Genomic DNA, 16569 nt, shown 5'->3' with positions numbered 1-16569 from the left:
ACTTTTGACTGGTAGTGTATGTATACTATTAGGGTGTAAGTAACAACAATGCCAAAATAGCCGATGTACAGTCCGCTCATGACAACTTAATATAGCCACTACATTTTACATGTCTTTAGGCAAACATCAGAAGGACGAAAATATATGAAATATTTTTTATTTACTAAAGTAAACAAGACATATAGGCAGCAATAACTTTTTTCCAATTTTCTCAGGTTGATCACCTCCGCATGGCCACCCGGTCCATGTGGCGTCAGTCCCTCCGCGCAGATCCCGGATGGAGCGGCCATTGGGCGGAAGTGAACAGAGGTGCACAATAACTGCGGGTTGGGAGGAGGAAAAATATACATATATATACACTTTGAAATAAATTTACACCCGGCGTGTGAAAGCATTGGATTAAACGCCAAAACCGCAGGACCTCTGATACTCTCGGAAACATCCTCAGGCTGGACTTTTAGTGCGCCCGAGAGGACCGGATCGCCGGAATCAAGTCGTGGAACTTGCTGAAAAAAGCGCAGTTCAGCCTGCACGGAGCCGAGAGGAACCCACGGGCTTCGGGTTACGCCGAGCACCCTTCGCTGCTGCTTCTGTTTTCTTTGCAAGACTCTTGCTGAATCTAAAGAGGCCCTCTTGATGAATTATGTCTACCACCAGTATTGACCCACAGGTAGGTTGGAGTGGCACGGCGTCGCTAAGGCCTTTAGGAGGAGCAGGGAATGTGCGTGCAGCCTCCGCCGCTTCTGCGGAGACATTACGGGCATCTGCCTCTGCTTGCTTCACACAAGCGCGATGGCTAACGAGTTAGCATTTTTTCCACTCGTTTAATTCAATATCACATCGCGTTTCTTCGGTCCAAACAGACATTTACGTTCGACACGTTGCAAAACGCGTTTTGCTCCAGTGTACAGTCAGGATAAAACTTAATTTAGTATACAATCTCTCATCAGCTTCCGAAAGTTATAACCAGCTTTCTCTGGACTTGGGCTGATCTGCGTGGTCGACGAAATCTTTAGCTATCCGGGTGGACGTATAATTCCTCGATTGACTAAATAAATATCAACATAAGCCCCCGTTTCCCTTTAATAACGAATGGCGAGCGACTCCTGATAGTGCATTGATTTATTGGTGATGCTCTGATGGAGTCGATGTGGATTAGGAGCATGAAACGTTGTGTAGTATTTACATGTTAAACACGAAGAGCTCGTGTTTAAAACAACAATTCAAAGGTGTTAATGTTTTATCTTGTTGTTTCTATCCATCTCTAATCACCTACTGAATGGGAAGACATCCAAAGGGCAAGACGCTAAAGGTGAGTTTCTTTAATAATATATGTGTCTCCACAGATTTAGAAATAAAACGTCCAGGGTAGTCTCGTTAAGTTCAATTTTGCCATTATTGATGCTTTTGGCTATGGGTGTTAAGTCAAATTGGTTATTCATTCTGTGATATATGAAGGCCTGGTTGCTGTGTTGCTCGCCTATCATTCAAATAATGTTGTTTGAGCGCTCAATCAATCACCTGATGGAGTCATATACCTCCTCTTGGAGGCCAGAGCTGCTCCTGTTGGATTAACACCACACTGACACATCAATTGGCAACGGGTGCTTGGCTTTTGAGCACATTAAATAGATTATGCTTCATAATTCTGTAGCATTAACTACTGTATTTGAGAATTTGTGTCCTCTGGGCTTAGGTCATTTTTAGATGCTCCTCTTCATCTATGACTGTCTGTAGTATCGTGGTAGTCAGACAGAACATGTGGTGAATGACTCACTGGAATCATTGTGGTGAAATACACATTACTGTAGTCGTTTATCATTTGCTGAAGATCTATGTGAATGGCATAGCAGTGGTTAAGTGATCTTCCATGGGACAGAGAAGACTGTTGGATTTTGCTATCAGATGAAGAGATTTGAACAGTAACCCATCACTTTGTATTTCAGTGCAAAATGGCTCTCTTCATCAGAAGGAAACGGTCCACGACAATGACTTTGAAACATACCTCACTGGCCAGTCTAATCCGGTGAGAAATGTGTTTTTGTTTGTCTTGGTGTGAATTCAGCATGCATTCTCTGAAAGCAAGTCTCATTTTTTACAATTTCACTTCTGATCATTGTATCTTGTTTAATTATTTTTAAAGAAACAAAATACTGAATATGCTTTTTTCTAGCGCATTATTTGTGTAGGATTTTGCATGTAAACACACTCAGTACAAAGTATAATTTCTTTATCTGTCTCTGAAAAAACTTTTCTGCTGTTTTATCTAAGAATAGCAAAAAATTATGTGACCCTGGACCACAAGACCAGTCTTAAGTTGCACGGGTATATTTGTAGCAATAGCCAACAATACATTGTACGGGTCAAAATTATGAATTTTTCTCTCATGGCAAAAATCATTAGGATTTTAAGTAAAAATCATGTTCCATGACATTATTTTGTAAATTTCCTACCGTAAATATAACAAACTTGATTGATTGTCTTTTTTTTTTTTTTTTTTTTTTTTTTTTTTTTTGGCACCCTCAAATTCCAGATTTTCAAATAGTTATATCTTAGCCAAATATTGTCTTATCTTTACAAACCATACATCAATAGAAAACTATTTATTTAGCTCTCAGATGATGTATAGATATAGATCTTATAACTGGTTTTGTGATACAGGGACACACACACACACACACATATATATATATATATATATATATATATATATATATATATATATACTAGGTTTCAAACTGGGAAATTCGTCTGTACATTTTTGTAATAATCTGAAATAACGTTTCTGCTTTTGTAATTGAGGCAGAGGAAAATTATATTTTGACCATCTAGGTTTTACTCTGGGAAATTTGGCTGTATTTTTTTTTATATATTACCAGTACATTGCCACGACCACAGTACATTATTAAAAGGAACTGGTTGTACAGTATACTACGTCATGGTCTATAAATCTTTCTGGAGTTTCCAATAATTTTCTTATAAATATGGAGTGTTGGCTAAGATTCAGCTCTGATCTAATTTTATGCTGTTTGAAATTAGTATATTTGGTTTGCATTTGATCATTACTAATTCTAACAACTCTATTTGTGGTTATCCCTCAGAATAACAGTTACCAATCAATGACTGACCCGTACCTGCCTAGCTACTATGCCCCCTCAATTGGGTTCCCGTACCCCCTCAGCGAGGCCCCCTGGTCCACCGGTGGAGACCCGCCGATCCCGTACCTCACTCCGTACGCCCCCCTCAGCAATGGAGACCATCACTTCATGCATGACACTGTGTTTGGACAGCCAGGGGGTCTGGGCAGTAGCATCTATCCACACCGCTTTAACTTTTTCCCCGAAAACCCAGCATTTTCCGCCTGGGGTACGAGCGGCTCCCAGGGCCAGCAGACTCAGAGTTCTGCGTATGGGGGAAGTTACAGTTACCCGCCCAGTTCTTTAGGTGGCACCCTGGTACCTGATGGGCAAACAGGCTTCCCGAGCGACACCCTGAATAAGGCGCCAGGTATGAATAGCTTAGAGCAGGGCATGGTGGGGTTGAAGATCGGCGGTGACGTGACTGGTGGTGGTTCTGGAGTGAAGACGGTGGGCTCGGTGATCGGTGGAGGGCCGGTGGCGGCGGCCGTGGCCACGGGTAATGGTGGGACTCCAATCGGGCTCCCGCCTCCCAAACCCACGTCCTGGGCGGCCATCGCTAGCAAGCCGGCAAAGCCTCAGCAGCTGAAGGTGAAAACCAAGCCGGGGATGCCTATGGCTGGAGGCACCTTGCCCCCGCCGCCCATCAAACACAACATGGACATTGGCACCTGGGATAACAAGGGGCCTGTGACTAAAGTGGCCTCGCCACTGCCACCCCACCACCAGCAGCAGCCTCCGCTCCACTCCCAGGGTCACCTACCACCTCACCCTCACGGGCTCCCTCCCCCGCCTCAGCCCCCTATGCCGTCTGCCCAATCACTTGCCCAGCAGATGGCAATGCAGGGTCCGCCCCCTCCACAGCCTTACCAGAACCATGCCCCGGCTCCTCCCCCTCAAACCCGGTGGGTTGCCCCACGTAACCGCAACCCTGGTTACGGCGGGGGTGGCAGCGTGGACAGCAGCGGCTCTTCGAGTGGCGGAGGGGTCGGCAACGGCGGTGGTGGCGGACCTCCAGGTTCGGGTGTCATCGAATCCCACCCGGTCCTTGAAAAGCTGCGTGCAGCGCACAGCTACAATCCCAAGGACTTTGATTGGAACCTGAAAAACGGCCGGGTTTTCATCATTAAGAGCTACTCGGAGGATGACATCCATCGCTCCATCAAGTACTCCATCTGGTGCAGCACGGAACACGGTAACAAGCGGCTGGATTCGGCCTTTCGCGCCATCAACGGCAAAGGTCCCGTCTATCTGCTGTTCAGCGTCAACGGCAGCGGACACTTCTGCGGCGTGGCGGAGATGCGTTCGCCCGTAGACTACGGCACCAGCGCCGGCGTTTGGGCGCAGGACAAGTGGAAGGGCAAATTCGATGTGGACTGGCTGTTTGTTAAAGACGTGCCCAACAGCCAGCTCAGGCACATCCGCCTGGAGAACAATGACAACAAGCCCGTGACCAACTCCCGTGACACGCAGGAGGTGCCTCTGGAGAAGGCCAAGCAGGTGCTGAAGATCATCGCCACCTACAAACACACCACCTCCATCTTCGATGACTTCTCACACTACGAGAAACGGCAGGAGGAGGAGGAGGTGGTAAGAAAGGTAATGTGCTTTTTCCTTATTTTTTTTAACAAAGGAAAGTTTGCACTTTGGTCACAATTTGATCTGTTACCTGGATGTAAGGCCATATTGGTGATACTCGGATGTAAACAACAGTATTGATTGCTCGGTTAATGTACTACTGAATATGTTGTTCTGCTAATTTATGCTGTCTAAATCATGGAAAAAATGTGTGGAAGCTGCAAAATCATACAGAGAATGACTTAGTAAGCAGGAAAGGGTGCAATATTTTGACAAACTAAATTTAATAGGTGGTAAAGATGCGTGTGAGCAGTATTAAAGGGATGGTTCACCAAAAAATAAAAATTTGATGTTTATCTGCTTACTCGCAGGGCATCTTCAGTAAAACACAAATATTTTTAACTCAAACTGTTGTGGTGTGTCAGCCATATAATGGCAGTCAATGGGACCCACGGCTTTGAGAGTGCAAAAACATGCATAGACAAAACCAAAATAAACCCTGTGGCTTGTGAAGATACATTGAGGTCTTAAAATACGAAACAGTCGGTCTATGCAAGAAACTGAACCGTATTTATATAAAAAAATTTTTTACCTCTGATCTACCGTAATTAGGGATGTTAACCGATGACCGTTTGACCGGTGGTTTACCGTATCAACGTTAACCGGTCAAAGTTGTCGGTAGTCGGTTAAAAAAAAAAAAAGTGCCGGTGCGTCTTTTACGCATTCTGAAGGTGCCTGTTTTATCCATTGGTTTTATCATGTTGCAGTCTATTAGGCCAGGGATTCCCAAACTTTTCAGCTCACGACCCCCAAAATAACCGTGCCAGTGACTCGTGACCCCCACTATCCTCGGAAGTGTTTAAAATATACAAACTTTGCGCGCAACGGCGCACATGGGCCAATAGGCCTATCCAAACATCTGCATGTCAACACAAAAGAACACAACGGTCTAACAACTAGGGCTGGTCCGAATACCATTTTTTGAGCTTCGAAGCTTCGGTGGGAGGGGCTGAACATCTCTCTAATAAAGACAGGAATCTCTGTATGTCTTTCTGTTTGCATTTTTATTATGTCGAGAACAGTTCATCCAAACGATTTTTGCTGTGGACCCGAGGGAGTGCAGTGTTGCATTTTGGTGCAATATGGACACACCACACGTTCAGAATTAATAAATTGTAATAGAACATTGCTGGATGCGACGCGCCTCACGCAGGCAGATCTTATCCGCTTCATGAACGGACACCGCGCTAGTGATACAAAACACACAGGTCTGTTAAGTGCAATACTTTTAATAAGGTAGCCTAAAAAATTTTAACAAACAAATCACTCCCAAATCAGAAATTAGCACAGTAATTACTGGCACCATGAAGGGTAGGCTATTTAAATAAAAGTAGAACGACAAAAATGGCGCGGTGTTTATATATAAATAAATTATTCATATCTAAATTATTTATAAATAAATAAATATATACATTATATATAACGTTTGTGTATATAAGCCTATATAAAATACACAGCCTATGTATATTATGTTGAAACCCAAAATAAATGAGGCCCAAACATTATTAACAAACGTGCGTGTTTATTTGAGCACTTCAGTCAGTGAACAATCAGCCTACAAAACGCTAAAATAAATCAAATAAATAATACATTTAAATATGAATCTAGCCTAAATAAGAATGTTAAATCGGCTATTTAAGAAACATTCGTTGCAAAACATTACTAAAACCTCGCCCGGACCTTCTCCGACAGCTCATCAGATTTACTGTCTCGAGTCCGACTGAAACCGGTCTGTTTCTCTTTCTCTTCCCCACTGCACAGCTGCTGTTTTTAATAGCAAAGTGATTACATTTATTTTCGTTTATTTAGGTTATAAAGTTAATTTAGACATATATTTGGAACACTTTTTATTTGTTAAATTTAAGTTTTTGTTTTTTAAAGTAACGACCAAGTCATCAAGATTTCAATTAAAACCCATAGATATAAGCACGCTTTGCAGAACATGGAAGCGCCAGCCAGCGCTATGTGAAACTTCATTTTTGCTCATAAAGGTAAGACTAATATATCATCCGAAACTGTAAAAAAATAATTTAAATAATTCAAATCGAAAACAAAACTCTTCCAATAGCTATAGGCCTAATGCATATGCATTTAGGTATTAAAGCCGCGTCAATGAGCAAATGGCATCAGGATCGTCAACTTCATCTTTGTGTCAAATACTAGTTTTTTAATAAATAATTCAAATATCTCCCTACTTTTTCCCCGACACATTCATGGTAATTATTTTTGCTGGGGCTTTGCGGTCAGCTTTAGCCTATGCGTGCATTTAAAGCAGAGGCGCAGTTGTCATTACGACAGTCACAGCCCTAGTTTTGCTTAAACCATTTAAGTGGGCCCGACTGTACTTTATAGTGTCTCTCAAATATTACTAAATTTCTCTCTCTCTCTTTTTTTTTTTTTTTTGTTGCTGTTTCTGTGTTAGTGGCGCAGCAGTCTGATCTTCTTCATTCATATTTAAGCGCAAATGAGAACCGTTTTGCGGGGGATGCAAGGTTAATGGAAAAAAAAACGAATATTGAATCTCAATTTAAAATCGAATGCCAACCCACCGAACGAATATTAGTCCTACTAACAACCAATTTTTTTTAAATAGTAATTTACTCGTTTGTTTAATTTCAACAAAAATAATATCCAAGGGGATTTTTAAAAAGTGATGTGAGTGGCAGTGTGTGTGTGTGTGTGTGTGTGTGTGTGTGTGTGCGGGAGGCAGAGCGGCAGAGAGATGCGACAGAGTTGCGAAATTGCAGGCGCGGCTCGAAATGGCTGTTATTTCAAATATTTTAAACTAATCGGTTAACCGGTTTCAACCGGCTAATGAGGCTCGGTGGTCGGTCAAGAAATTTTTTAGTTTTCGCCATCCCTAACCGTAATAGATAATACCGTCCAACTGTCCTGAGCATGTTCACACAGCTTCGCATGACGAAGACCAAGCAGCAATAACTTCAGTCGATCAGGCTCAAAATTTGTCAGGAGTCAGTGAAAAGTCGATGAGTTCGCACAAGCAAATATAATCTTTTTGTTTTAAATCAGTTGCAACAATCAGGATAAGAAATTTCCATTATGAGTAGCTGTCTTTCCCACTGTCTCAATGAGTGACACATAAGCGCAGATTGTTTCCGTGTATGTATCTACTATGCCAAAGCACGTTGACGTGTCATGCACCGGCTGTTGTGAACTCTCTCAGGACAGTTGGACATTGCGGTGGATCAGAAGTAAAAAATTGTTTAAATATCAATCACCTCAATGTCGTCACAAGCTGCAGGGTTTAATTTGATTTTGCCTGTGTTTTTTTTTTTTGTTTTTTTTTTACCTTCAAAGCCGCGGGTCCCATTGACCGCCATTATATGACTGACACACCACAACGGTTTGAGGTAAATATCTTAGTTTATGTTCTACTGAAGATGCAAAGTCACCTACATCTTGGATGTCATAAGGGTTAGCAGATAAACATCAGCTTTTCATTTTTAGGTGAACTATCCCTTTGATTAAGATGTTAGCTAGGGATGCACCGATATGAATCGGCCGATCATGCTTGTGCGTTTTGTCAGTAAAGCCGGTTCTGTAATCAGCGGTAAATACCATCAGGTGCGTGATTTCACGTTGAGCCGTATATACTACACACAGCCGTTGTTTACCGACGAGCTGCGCAAATCAATGTTCATTATCAGTGTGCATGTGCGCAGCTCGTCAGTGAACAACGGCTGCGTGTAGTATATACGGCTCAACGTGAAATCACGTACCTGATGGCATTTACCGCTGATTACAGAACCGGCTTTACTGACAAAACGCGCAAGTGATCGGCCGATTCATATCGGTGCATCCCTAATGTTAGCCTAATATTTCACCTACCAGACTGGAAATAAGAACAAACAGAATGTTGTCAAGATTCATGCCCTGGAAATCCTGGTTCAGTTTGGCCAACCACAAACCCCTTTTGTTCCTCAGACAGTTTTTTGCACCCTTCTCCTTGATGTTATCACTTTTGGCAGTCAATAGTACTCCAAATGTTTTTCCTGGTTCAACCGATTAGTACAGACAAAAACATGACAGTAATGGACTATTTTCAGCAGAAATAACCATATGCAATTTTTGTTCGGTTCAGTGGCGTTGTTTTCATTCATTGCCGCCAATATGGTGTCGTGAAAACACTCTAAAGCTGCATTGTTAGTTAACGATAGGGATATTTCGATACAGGTTGTGTTTTTTATGAGATTATTATCTCAAGGTTCAGAGATGCATATACTGAAGGAAAATATTTCTGTTTAGAGGTGAATGACCATAAGCAGTGATTAACCAAAGAACTTTGAACAGCATGTGAAGGGTTCAGACTACTGTTCATGTCACTGAAACTGCTTAAGTAAAGGTTACAGCTGTTTTTAAAAGCCGTACATCATAGATACCGGGTTGTTTTGAATGGTTAATGCTCTTTGCTTCTGCTGTTGATGCAAGTTATTTCATTTTTCTGACTTTGATATTTCATCCAGAGGTGGTTTGTAATACTGTGATGCAGAGTTGTGGACTCGAGTCCATGACTCAAGACTCGACTCGACTCGGACTCGAGTCCCAAATTTGATGACTTGTGACTTGACTTGACATAATCAAGAAAGACTTGGGACTCGACTTAGACTTTGACAGCAATGACTCGAGACTACCCTGTGACTCGGCAAGTCTTCTAAAAAAAACTTTGGGGAGTTCTGATCAATATAGGCTGGTTACTGAAGCGTACCACACTGGTATGATTACCGCAGCTTTAGGCACTGAGCCAGAGAGGGACTCGCTAAGTGAGCATTTGTATTGTATTTATCCACATAATGGGATATTTAATGTTTTAGGGGCCGTTCACATGTCGCGCCTAAAAACGAGTGGAAAACGCTATGCGCGCCATTCTTTCCGAACCGCTCTACACCTTGCGCTTCCGTGGCACATCTTCCGTTGCTAAGCAACCATGACCTGCACTCTCCATAAAGACGCGGACGCGGGCAGCAAAGGATAAATGGATTTCCAGCAACTAGCAGTTGCTCTGCTATTAAATTTATTTAAAAATGGTTATTCCTGTACAGCTACGATAAGCTGTTTCTCCAACTTGGCAGTGCTTTCAATGTTATTAAGGGAAAGGGGGAAGCGGATTGGTTGGTTCTTGTCACATGACCTGCGGTCTTTTGCGCGCTTGGAAAAAACTAGCGCGTCGCTTCTATTATGAGCGTGCATACCGCGCATCTACATTTGGTCTTTTGACCACACATAATCACTATAAACCACTTATTATAATAATAATAATAAGAAATACCATATATATTAAAACATCCTAATAATTGGCTAAACCTTTAAAAAAAAATTAAATAATATATATTTTCCACGTGAAATATGTAGCCAACATAAAACGTTTACTCTATTCTTCCTGTTTACCAGCCACTCACTTTCATGTCTTTAAAGAAATGAATTCATGATAAATGAATGTCTGTATTACCTATTAGCAAGTGATGAAATATTTGACTCAACTGATTCATTAAAATTACGAAATCTTTAACAAATGAAACTTAAATTATTAATTCAATTAGGCCTATATTTGTACACAAACAATTAATTAATTCATTAAAAGGCTATAATAATTAGTGGTTATCTTTTATAATTATACCTACTATAGACTATTATTCACTTTAAATTTACTGTAATAATTAATACAGAGACACTAATTTGGGCAAACAGCACTATAGTGACTTGTTTAGGACTTGAAGCTTAAAGTTGAAGACTTGCAACTCGACTTGGACTTGCCTGACGTCTTGACTTGGGACTTGACTTGAGACTTGTCTGTCTTGACTCGGGACTTGAATGCAAAGACTCGAGACTTACTTGTGACTTGCAAAACAATGACTTGGTCCCACCTCTGCTGTAATACTCTTGATCTTTAGTCAAGTATCAAACTGGTAATAAAATTGTATTTTATTAAAAAGATTTCTGGTGACCGTAAGCAAAAAAAAAAAACATGAGGATTCACTTTTTTAAAATGTGGTTTTATTCACTATGAATTCTGCGTCTGACTGTTTATGGATACATTTGGTGGTGGTTTATGTATGGCAGTTTTATGCAACATAAATTTAAGACAGTGCTGATGTTTTTGATTTATGGGTTATTGATTTTAATCTCTTTCTTTCATCTTCACCGACAGAACCTAGAGCCTGCTCCTCTCCAGAACCGATCCCGACTGGATCAAGTAAGCTTTTCTTTTTTTCTTTTTTTTTAACATGGTTGTGGAAGATTTGGATATGTCAGAGGAATTTAAAATTGTGATTTTTCCAGACCAAGTGTGGAATGTTTTGTATTTATGCTAAAATCTCAAATATTTCTTTGGCTATGAGTTACACATTTTATTTGAGCTAACTTTCATCTTGCTGCTCCTGTAACGCTCATTTGACTTTAAAATGTAATCTGTTAAACTGTACTGTTTAATCACATACAACAGTTTTACTCCCTGAATTCTGAAGGCTGTTTAGTAAAATGTCTAGAGGAAATGTTTTACATTTAGTTTTAAAGGTGCACCTAAAATCTTATATAGATTTTATATTTCTGTATGTAAATTATCCATGTTTATTTTTTTAACTAATACACTGAAAAAAAGTGATAGTGAAACAACTTTCACTTAAAATTGCTAGTGAATTGCACAAATATTTACAAAGAAACAGCAAGTAACACATTGAATTAAATATGACATTTTGAAGTAGATAGACTGAAGTAATATTGTTAAACACTCTAAACAATCTTTGTTTTATTTACAATTTTTGCAGTAAAAATAGCTTTAGAAATTGACATGACTCAACTAACTAAAAAAAATCACTCCTTATGAGTGTAAATGTTTTTAAAGATCCAAATTATGAATAAAGGTCCTTGCACACAGAGTCTGAAATTTTCGTATGCGCTTTTTCATATTTGTCAAAACTGGTCATAGGCAGAATGTCACAATGGCTCAGAATAGTCAAAACACCTCTCAAAATGCTTGCTACAGGTCCGAAAAATGCAAATGCATAAAATTTATTTATTGATTTATTTAAATGATGGACAAACATGATTGACGCAACATGAGGTTGTATTTATTTTTTAACGTGCAAAAGTTCAGTCTCAGTGTGCAAGGACCTTAAAGAAGTTCACTTCAGAAAAAATTTTTACAGATAATGTACTCACTCCCTTGTCATCCAAGATGGCTGACATATCTTTCTTTCTTCAGTCGTAAAGAACATGTTTTTGTAAGGAAAACATTGTAGGATTTCTCTCCATATAGTGGACTTCTTTTGAGATTTTAGGATTTTTGGTGTTTCATAAAGTGTTTTTTCAGACAAGTGGAAAGAAAACACCCAAAAGACAATGTTAAGTGTTTCGTCTATAGCGCTTTATCTGTTTGTGTCAATAGATTTTAATTACAGTACATATTTTTAAAGGCCGTTTTCTCAAATTGAGTTTTTTCTCCTATACTGGGATTTGTTTATATATAATTTGCTTGATTTTATACATTTTAATGCCCCAAAAATGGTAAAAAAAAAAAAAAAAAACAATTAAAAAAAAACATTTTTTTAGTGTCTGTTCTAAGTTTTTTTTCTGAATCCCCTCTGTAAAAAACATTTGACTCTATTATGTCAAGAAAATTAAACAAGAATTTAAAAAAACTGACTTCATCCAGTGTTTAGATTTTTGTACTAGAAATGTATGCAAATGAGCACATATTTCATTAAATAATGCCTCATTTGCATATTTGAAAAAACTTGTAATACAAAAATGTTTGCAATTATTAATGTAATCAATTAACTGGGTAAGTAAGGTGATACCTGTTATCTTTTTTGCACGTTCACTGGGTTGGTACTTCTGCAGCGATGTAGGGCGATTTTGAAGTGGGAGAAAATAAGATGGGTGTTTTTCGACATACCCTAACTGTCTTAAACCAGAATACACAGAGTTCACGCAAAGCTAGGCAAGGCGAGCATTCGAGGTTAAAAAGTATATAAATTATCCTTTTTTTTTTTTTCTTTTTTTTTTTTTAGAAAATAACCGATCGTTTCACTAGATAAGACCATCTTTCTCAGCTAGGATAGTTTTGAGCTTTTTGGAGTTGCATTTAAACTGCATTTTGGAAGTTCAAATTTTGTGGGCACCATAGAAGTTCACTATATGGAGAGAAATCCTGACATGTTTTCCTCAAAAAACATAATTTCTTCACAATTTAAGAAAGAAAGACATGAACATCTTGAATTACAAGGGAGTAAATTATCCATACATTTTTGTTCTGGAAATTCATTGGTAAAAAGTTGTGGTAACCCTGCATGCATGTGAGAATTTAAAAGTAGTATAAAAATATGCCTTTTTATTGTTTGAATTCATTAATAGTATTTTAAATGAATATATTTTTTGGTTTGTGTGTACATAATAGTAACCTTCCCTCCATTTCTCTCTGTTTGTCTCTCACAGGAACGCCAGAACCGAAATAAACAATAGAAGGCTGCCCCCTTACATATGATGAGCAGTTGTTTTAGGACTGACCATTTGAAAATGAAATTTAAAGAGGACACAAGATGAAATTTAAAAAAAAATAAACAATCATTATGTTTTTCTATTTAATTCTGGTGACTTCAGCCAGCGTCAGACTCGAGCCTCTGCGCCTCCGGCTTCACCTGTGGGGGCTGAAGTCGATTAGCACCTCTCAACGTCGCGTTATCGTTTTGATTTCTTTATTGTTTTGTTTTTCTTTCTCCTCTTTTCTATCGTTTGGTATTGTTTTCATACACCTCCCTCCCCCCTTTGACCAACCAATATCTGCACAAGTCTTTTCTTTCATCCTATGTTTTTGTTTCTTCAGCCCCACTGCTCCTCATCATGCCCTTCAGAGTTGGTTAAATGAGTGGGTAGTGACTTCTGTGATGTGTGTATGTGTGTGTATCAGGGATGGTGGTGGAGTGTATGTCAGTCATGTGATATGGCAGAGGTAAGGGAGGGGGGTGTGTGTTCAGACTCCGCTCTGGTTGGGGGAGGGGCATCTCCAGCATCAGTAACTGTAACAGGCCAGTGGTTTGAACCCATTTGTGGAGAATCGTGCAACTGCGTAGAAGGGACAATGACATGTGTCTTGACATGAGATGATGTTATAAAAAAAACTATATTTTTGAATTATGTAACACTTGACCTTTTTTTTGTTCAGTGACGAGCCACTTATGTCACAGGTTTTGTTTTTTCTTTTCTGTTTTTTTCTGCTTGGAGCCTTAACATTTTAAAGCTACGGAAACCGTTTAATAATGGCTGTTCTATACCTCAATTGAAACAGCGTTATCAGGGAGACGACATCCCATGCATCCTTAACCAAGGGAAGTCAACATTGTCACTGGCTGGACTAAAAAAAAAACAGAAAACAAAAAAAAGAAAGTGAAACTAATGTTTTTGTTGCGGTTCAGAGCCCAGTGCTCAGACTCTGTTCCCATACACGCTTAATGTTTAAGAGCAGAAATGTAACTACTTACTGTTCCAACCCCGCCCAGCAGAGGTCGCTGTTTCTTTAAGCCAATCTGAGAGATGTAGCAATTCACTGCTTTTTTATTTGAAATCACTTTAGATGCATCACCTCCTCTTTCTTTTCTTTCTTTTTTTTGTTCTTTGTCCTTTCTTAACAGATTTCATTTTATCGCTTTTTTCCCTCCCCATGTCCTCAGTATATTGCTAAGCTTTAACGTAGGATCATATAATTATAACAATAACGAAGAACGCCTCAAATGTGTAACCTGAAAATTAATGTTACTGATTTACTGTTAAAAGTAAGAAAAACAAACAAACAAACAAAAAAAAGAGTATATGGTTTCTGTGCGTGATTTTTTTAGGACCTGCTTGCTGTTTCGTGTGTTTGTGTGTGGGAGAGCGGAATTGAACCGTGTGAGGGTTTCAGATTTCTATAGTCATATAACAAAAGATTCATGAAAATATATGAAATACTAAAAATATTAAAAAAAGAGTTACAAGACAAACATTTAAGTCACCCCTGAAATGAATATGCATTGTATTGGAAGGTCACTATCTATCACGTTCTTAGATTTGATCATGCTCATTATTAAAATAATACTATATGGTGTAATTGCTGTTTGAAGGTGTTCTTTTTACTGCCTTGTTTTGTTGGGAATACTGTCTGTGGCGTTGTTTTTGCACTAAGATGGCCAAACACAGTTCTGAACCTACTCACACCCACCTGAAAGGAATTAATTTCAAGAAAGTGCCTTTGATGAGCACATAGTATGAACATGCTTCATTTTAAGACCTGATGGACATATATTTGTGGGGTTTTTGTTTTGAGTCTCAAAGTAATACAGGATTTATGTCACTGTCACTTCTGAAAACTGCGAAATAAGCTTAGAAATAGAGGTGGGAATATTTCCTCATCTTAATACAATCATAAATGTTTTGAAGGGGTTAAATAGTTAAATGTACTCAAAGTTGTGTAATTGGACTTTTTCAGATATGCAGATGACACTCTCCCCAAAGAACCTTTCAGTAAACAGTTCTTAAAAGAACCATTTTGAAAAACATTTTAAACATCTAAGAACCTTTTCTGTGTTTAAAAGGTTCTGTGGATGTTCAAGGTTCTTATAGAACCTTTATTTTTAGGAGTGTACTACGAGGAATATTTTATGAACTTCACCTTTGCATAACCATTTCAAGAGTTGAAGAGAACGAGCAGTGTTTGTCTACAAGTTGTGATTATACAGTAAAGGTTGATCGTTTTATTTATATGCACACTTGTTTAGACTGCTGAGATGGAACATCGGTAATTAAAATAAACAGCAAATGAGAGTAGTTACATCAGCACATTGTGGTCAAACGCTGGTCTATGGCATGTGTGGCACATATAAATAGCAATTTGATTTCCTAAAGGCCATATAAAGAGTATAGGGGTTGAATTTATTACAGAAGTAGCTTTAAAAAAATGCTGTCACTCTTGTGTGAGAGTCGAATCTCTAACTGAGTACTGAGTGCAGCGCCATCTGAATTGATTGGCTGCCATCTTGTTTTACTAATCTAGCACATCTTGTTAAAAGAAAGTGGAGTTCTGGTTAAAAATAAAAAAATTGAAACAAGATTTCTAGACAGGCAACAGATTTGCATGAAATAAGGGTTTATTGACAAGTGAACAAAGAAAGTGTGAAAGTAAATGACAGGTCTTGGTAGAAGATGCTCTATGCGCATTGAAAGATTAAACAGTTGTGTTATTTGAAAACCGCGAGTGTTACACAATAACGTCCTCGTGTTTAAACTACTACTGATATATGATCACAAGAATTGGTGAATATGACCTCCGTCATTGACCGTCTTTGGTTTTGCTGCGTTTTCGGTGTTTCAGTGGTAAGCAGATTCCTTTTGTACACAGAAATGTTAAATAGCCTATGTGTGCTTAAGGTTCCTTCAAGCAGTGTAATTCTGTATTAGCAAATCCCTGTCAGATTCAGATTAGATGATTTAAGCGTCTATTAAATAGTCTCTCGTCTATTATCATATTAAAATGAGCTTATATACAGTAGAAATTGATTTGGTGATATTCGAGATAAAACAATTATATACTTTGAATTCACAAGAGGAATTTGACATTCCTGTCAGCTCCCGAAATTAATATTCCTATCATGCGCCTGCAAACCAAGCGGCCTCAGTTCCTGTTCAGCTCTTTGGCTTTACGAGAATCACCGCGCAGTCTTCACTCGGCATCTGCGCATCTTTCGAGCTGCTGCTCATTTCCCATTTTCCATACGATACGGGTTTGCCGTTTTAAGGCCCCTCTCTT

The 16569-nt window shown here is 39.1% G+C and overlaps 1 protein-coding gene across 1 annotated transcript; it reads left to right on the top strand.

The window, feature by feature from the left end:
- The first annotated feature begins 274 nt into the window (after window positions 1-274).
- ythdf1 (YTH N6-methyladenosine RNA binding protein F1) lies at window positions 275-14874 on the top strand. Its single transcript, XM_073819404.1, has 6 exons — window positions 275-670; window positions 1288-1312; window positions 1947-2026; window positions 3102-4736; window positions 10942-10986; window positions 13227-14874. The coding sequence occupies exons 1-6, from the start codon at window positions 644-646 to the stop codon at window positions 13251-13253; spliced, it is 1839 nt and encodes a 612-aa protein (XP_073675505.1). The 5' UTR covers window positions 275-643; the 3' UTR covers window positions 13254-14874.
- The last annotated feature ends 1695 nt before the right edge of the window (window positions 14875-16569 follow it).

The sequence above is a fragment of the Garra rufa genome, chromosome 15 (assembly GCF_049309525.1).
Source record: "Garra rufa chromosome 15, GarRuf1.0, whole genome shotgun sequence".
NCBI lineage: Eukaryota > Metazoa > Chordata > Actinopteri > Cypriniformes > Cyprinidae > Garra > Garra rufa.
Note: the sequence above shows the minus strand (reverse complement) of the source record. Positions and strands in the feature narration are given on the sequence as shown.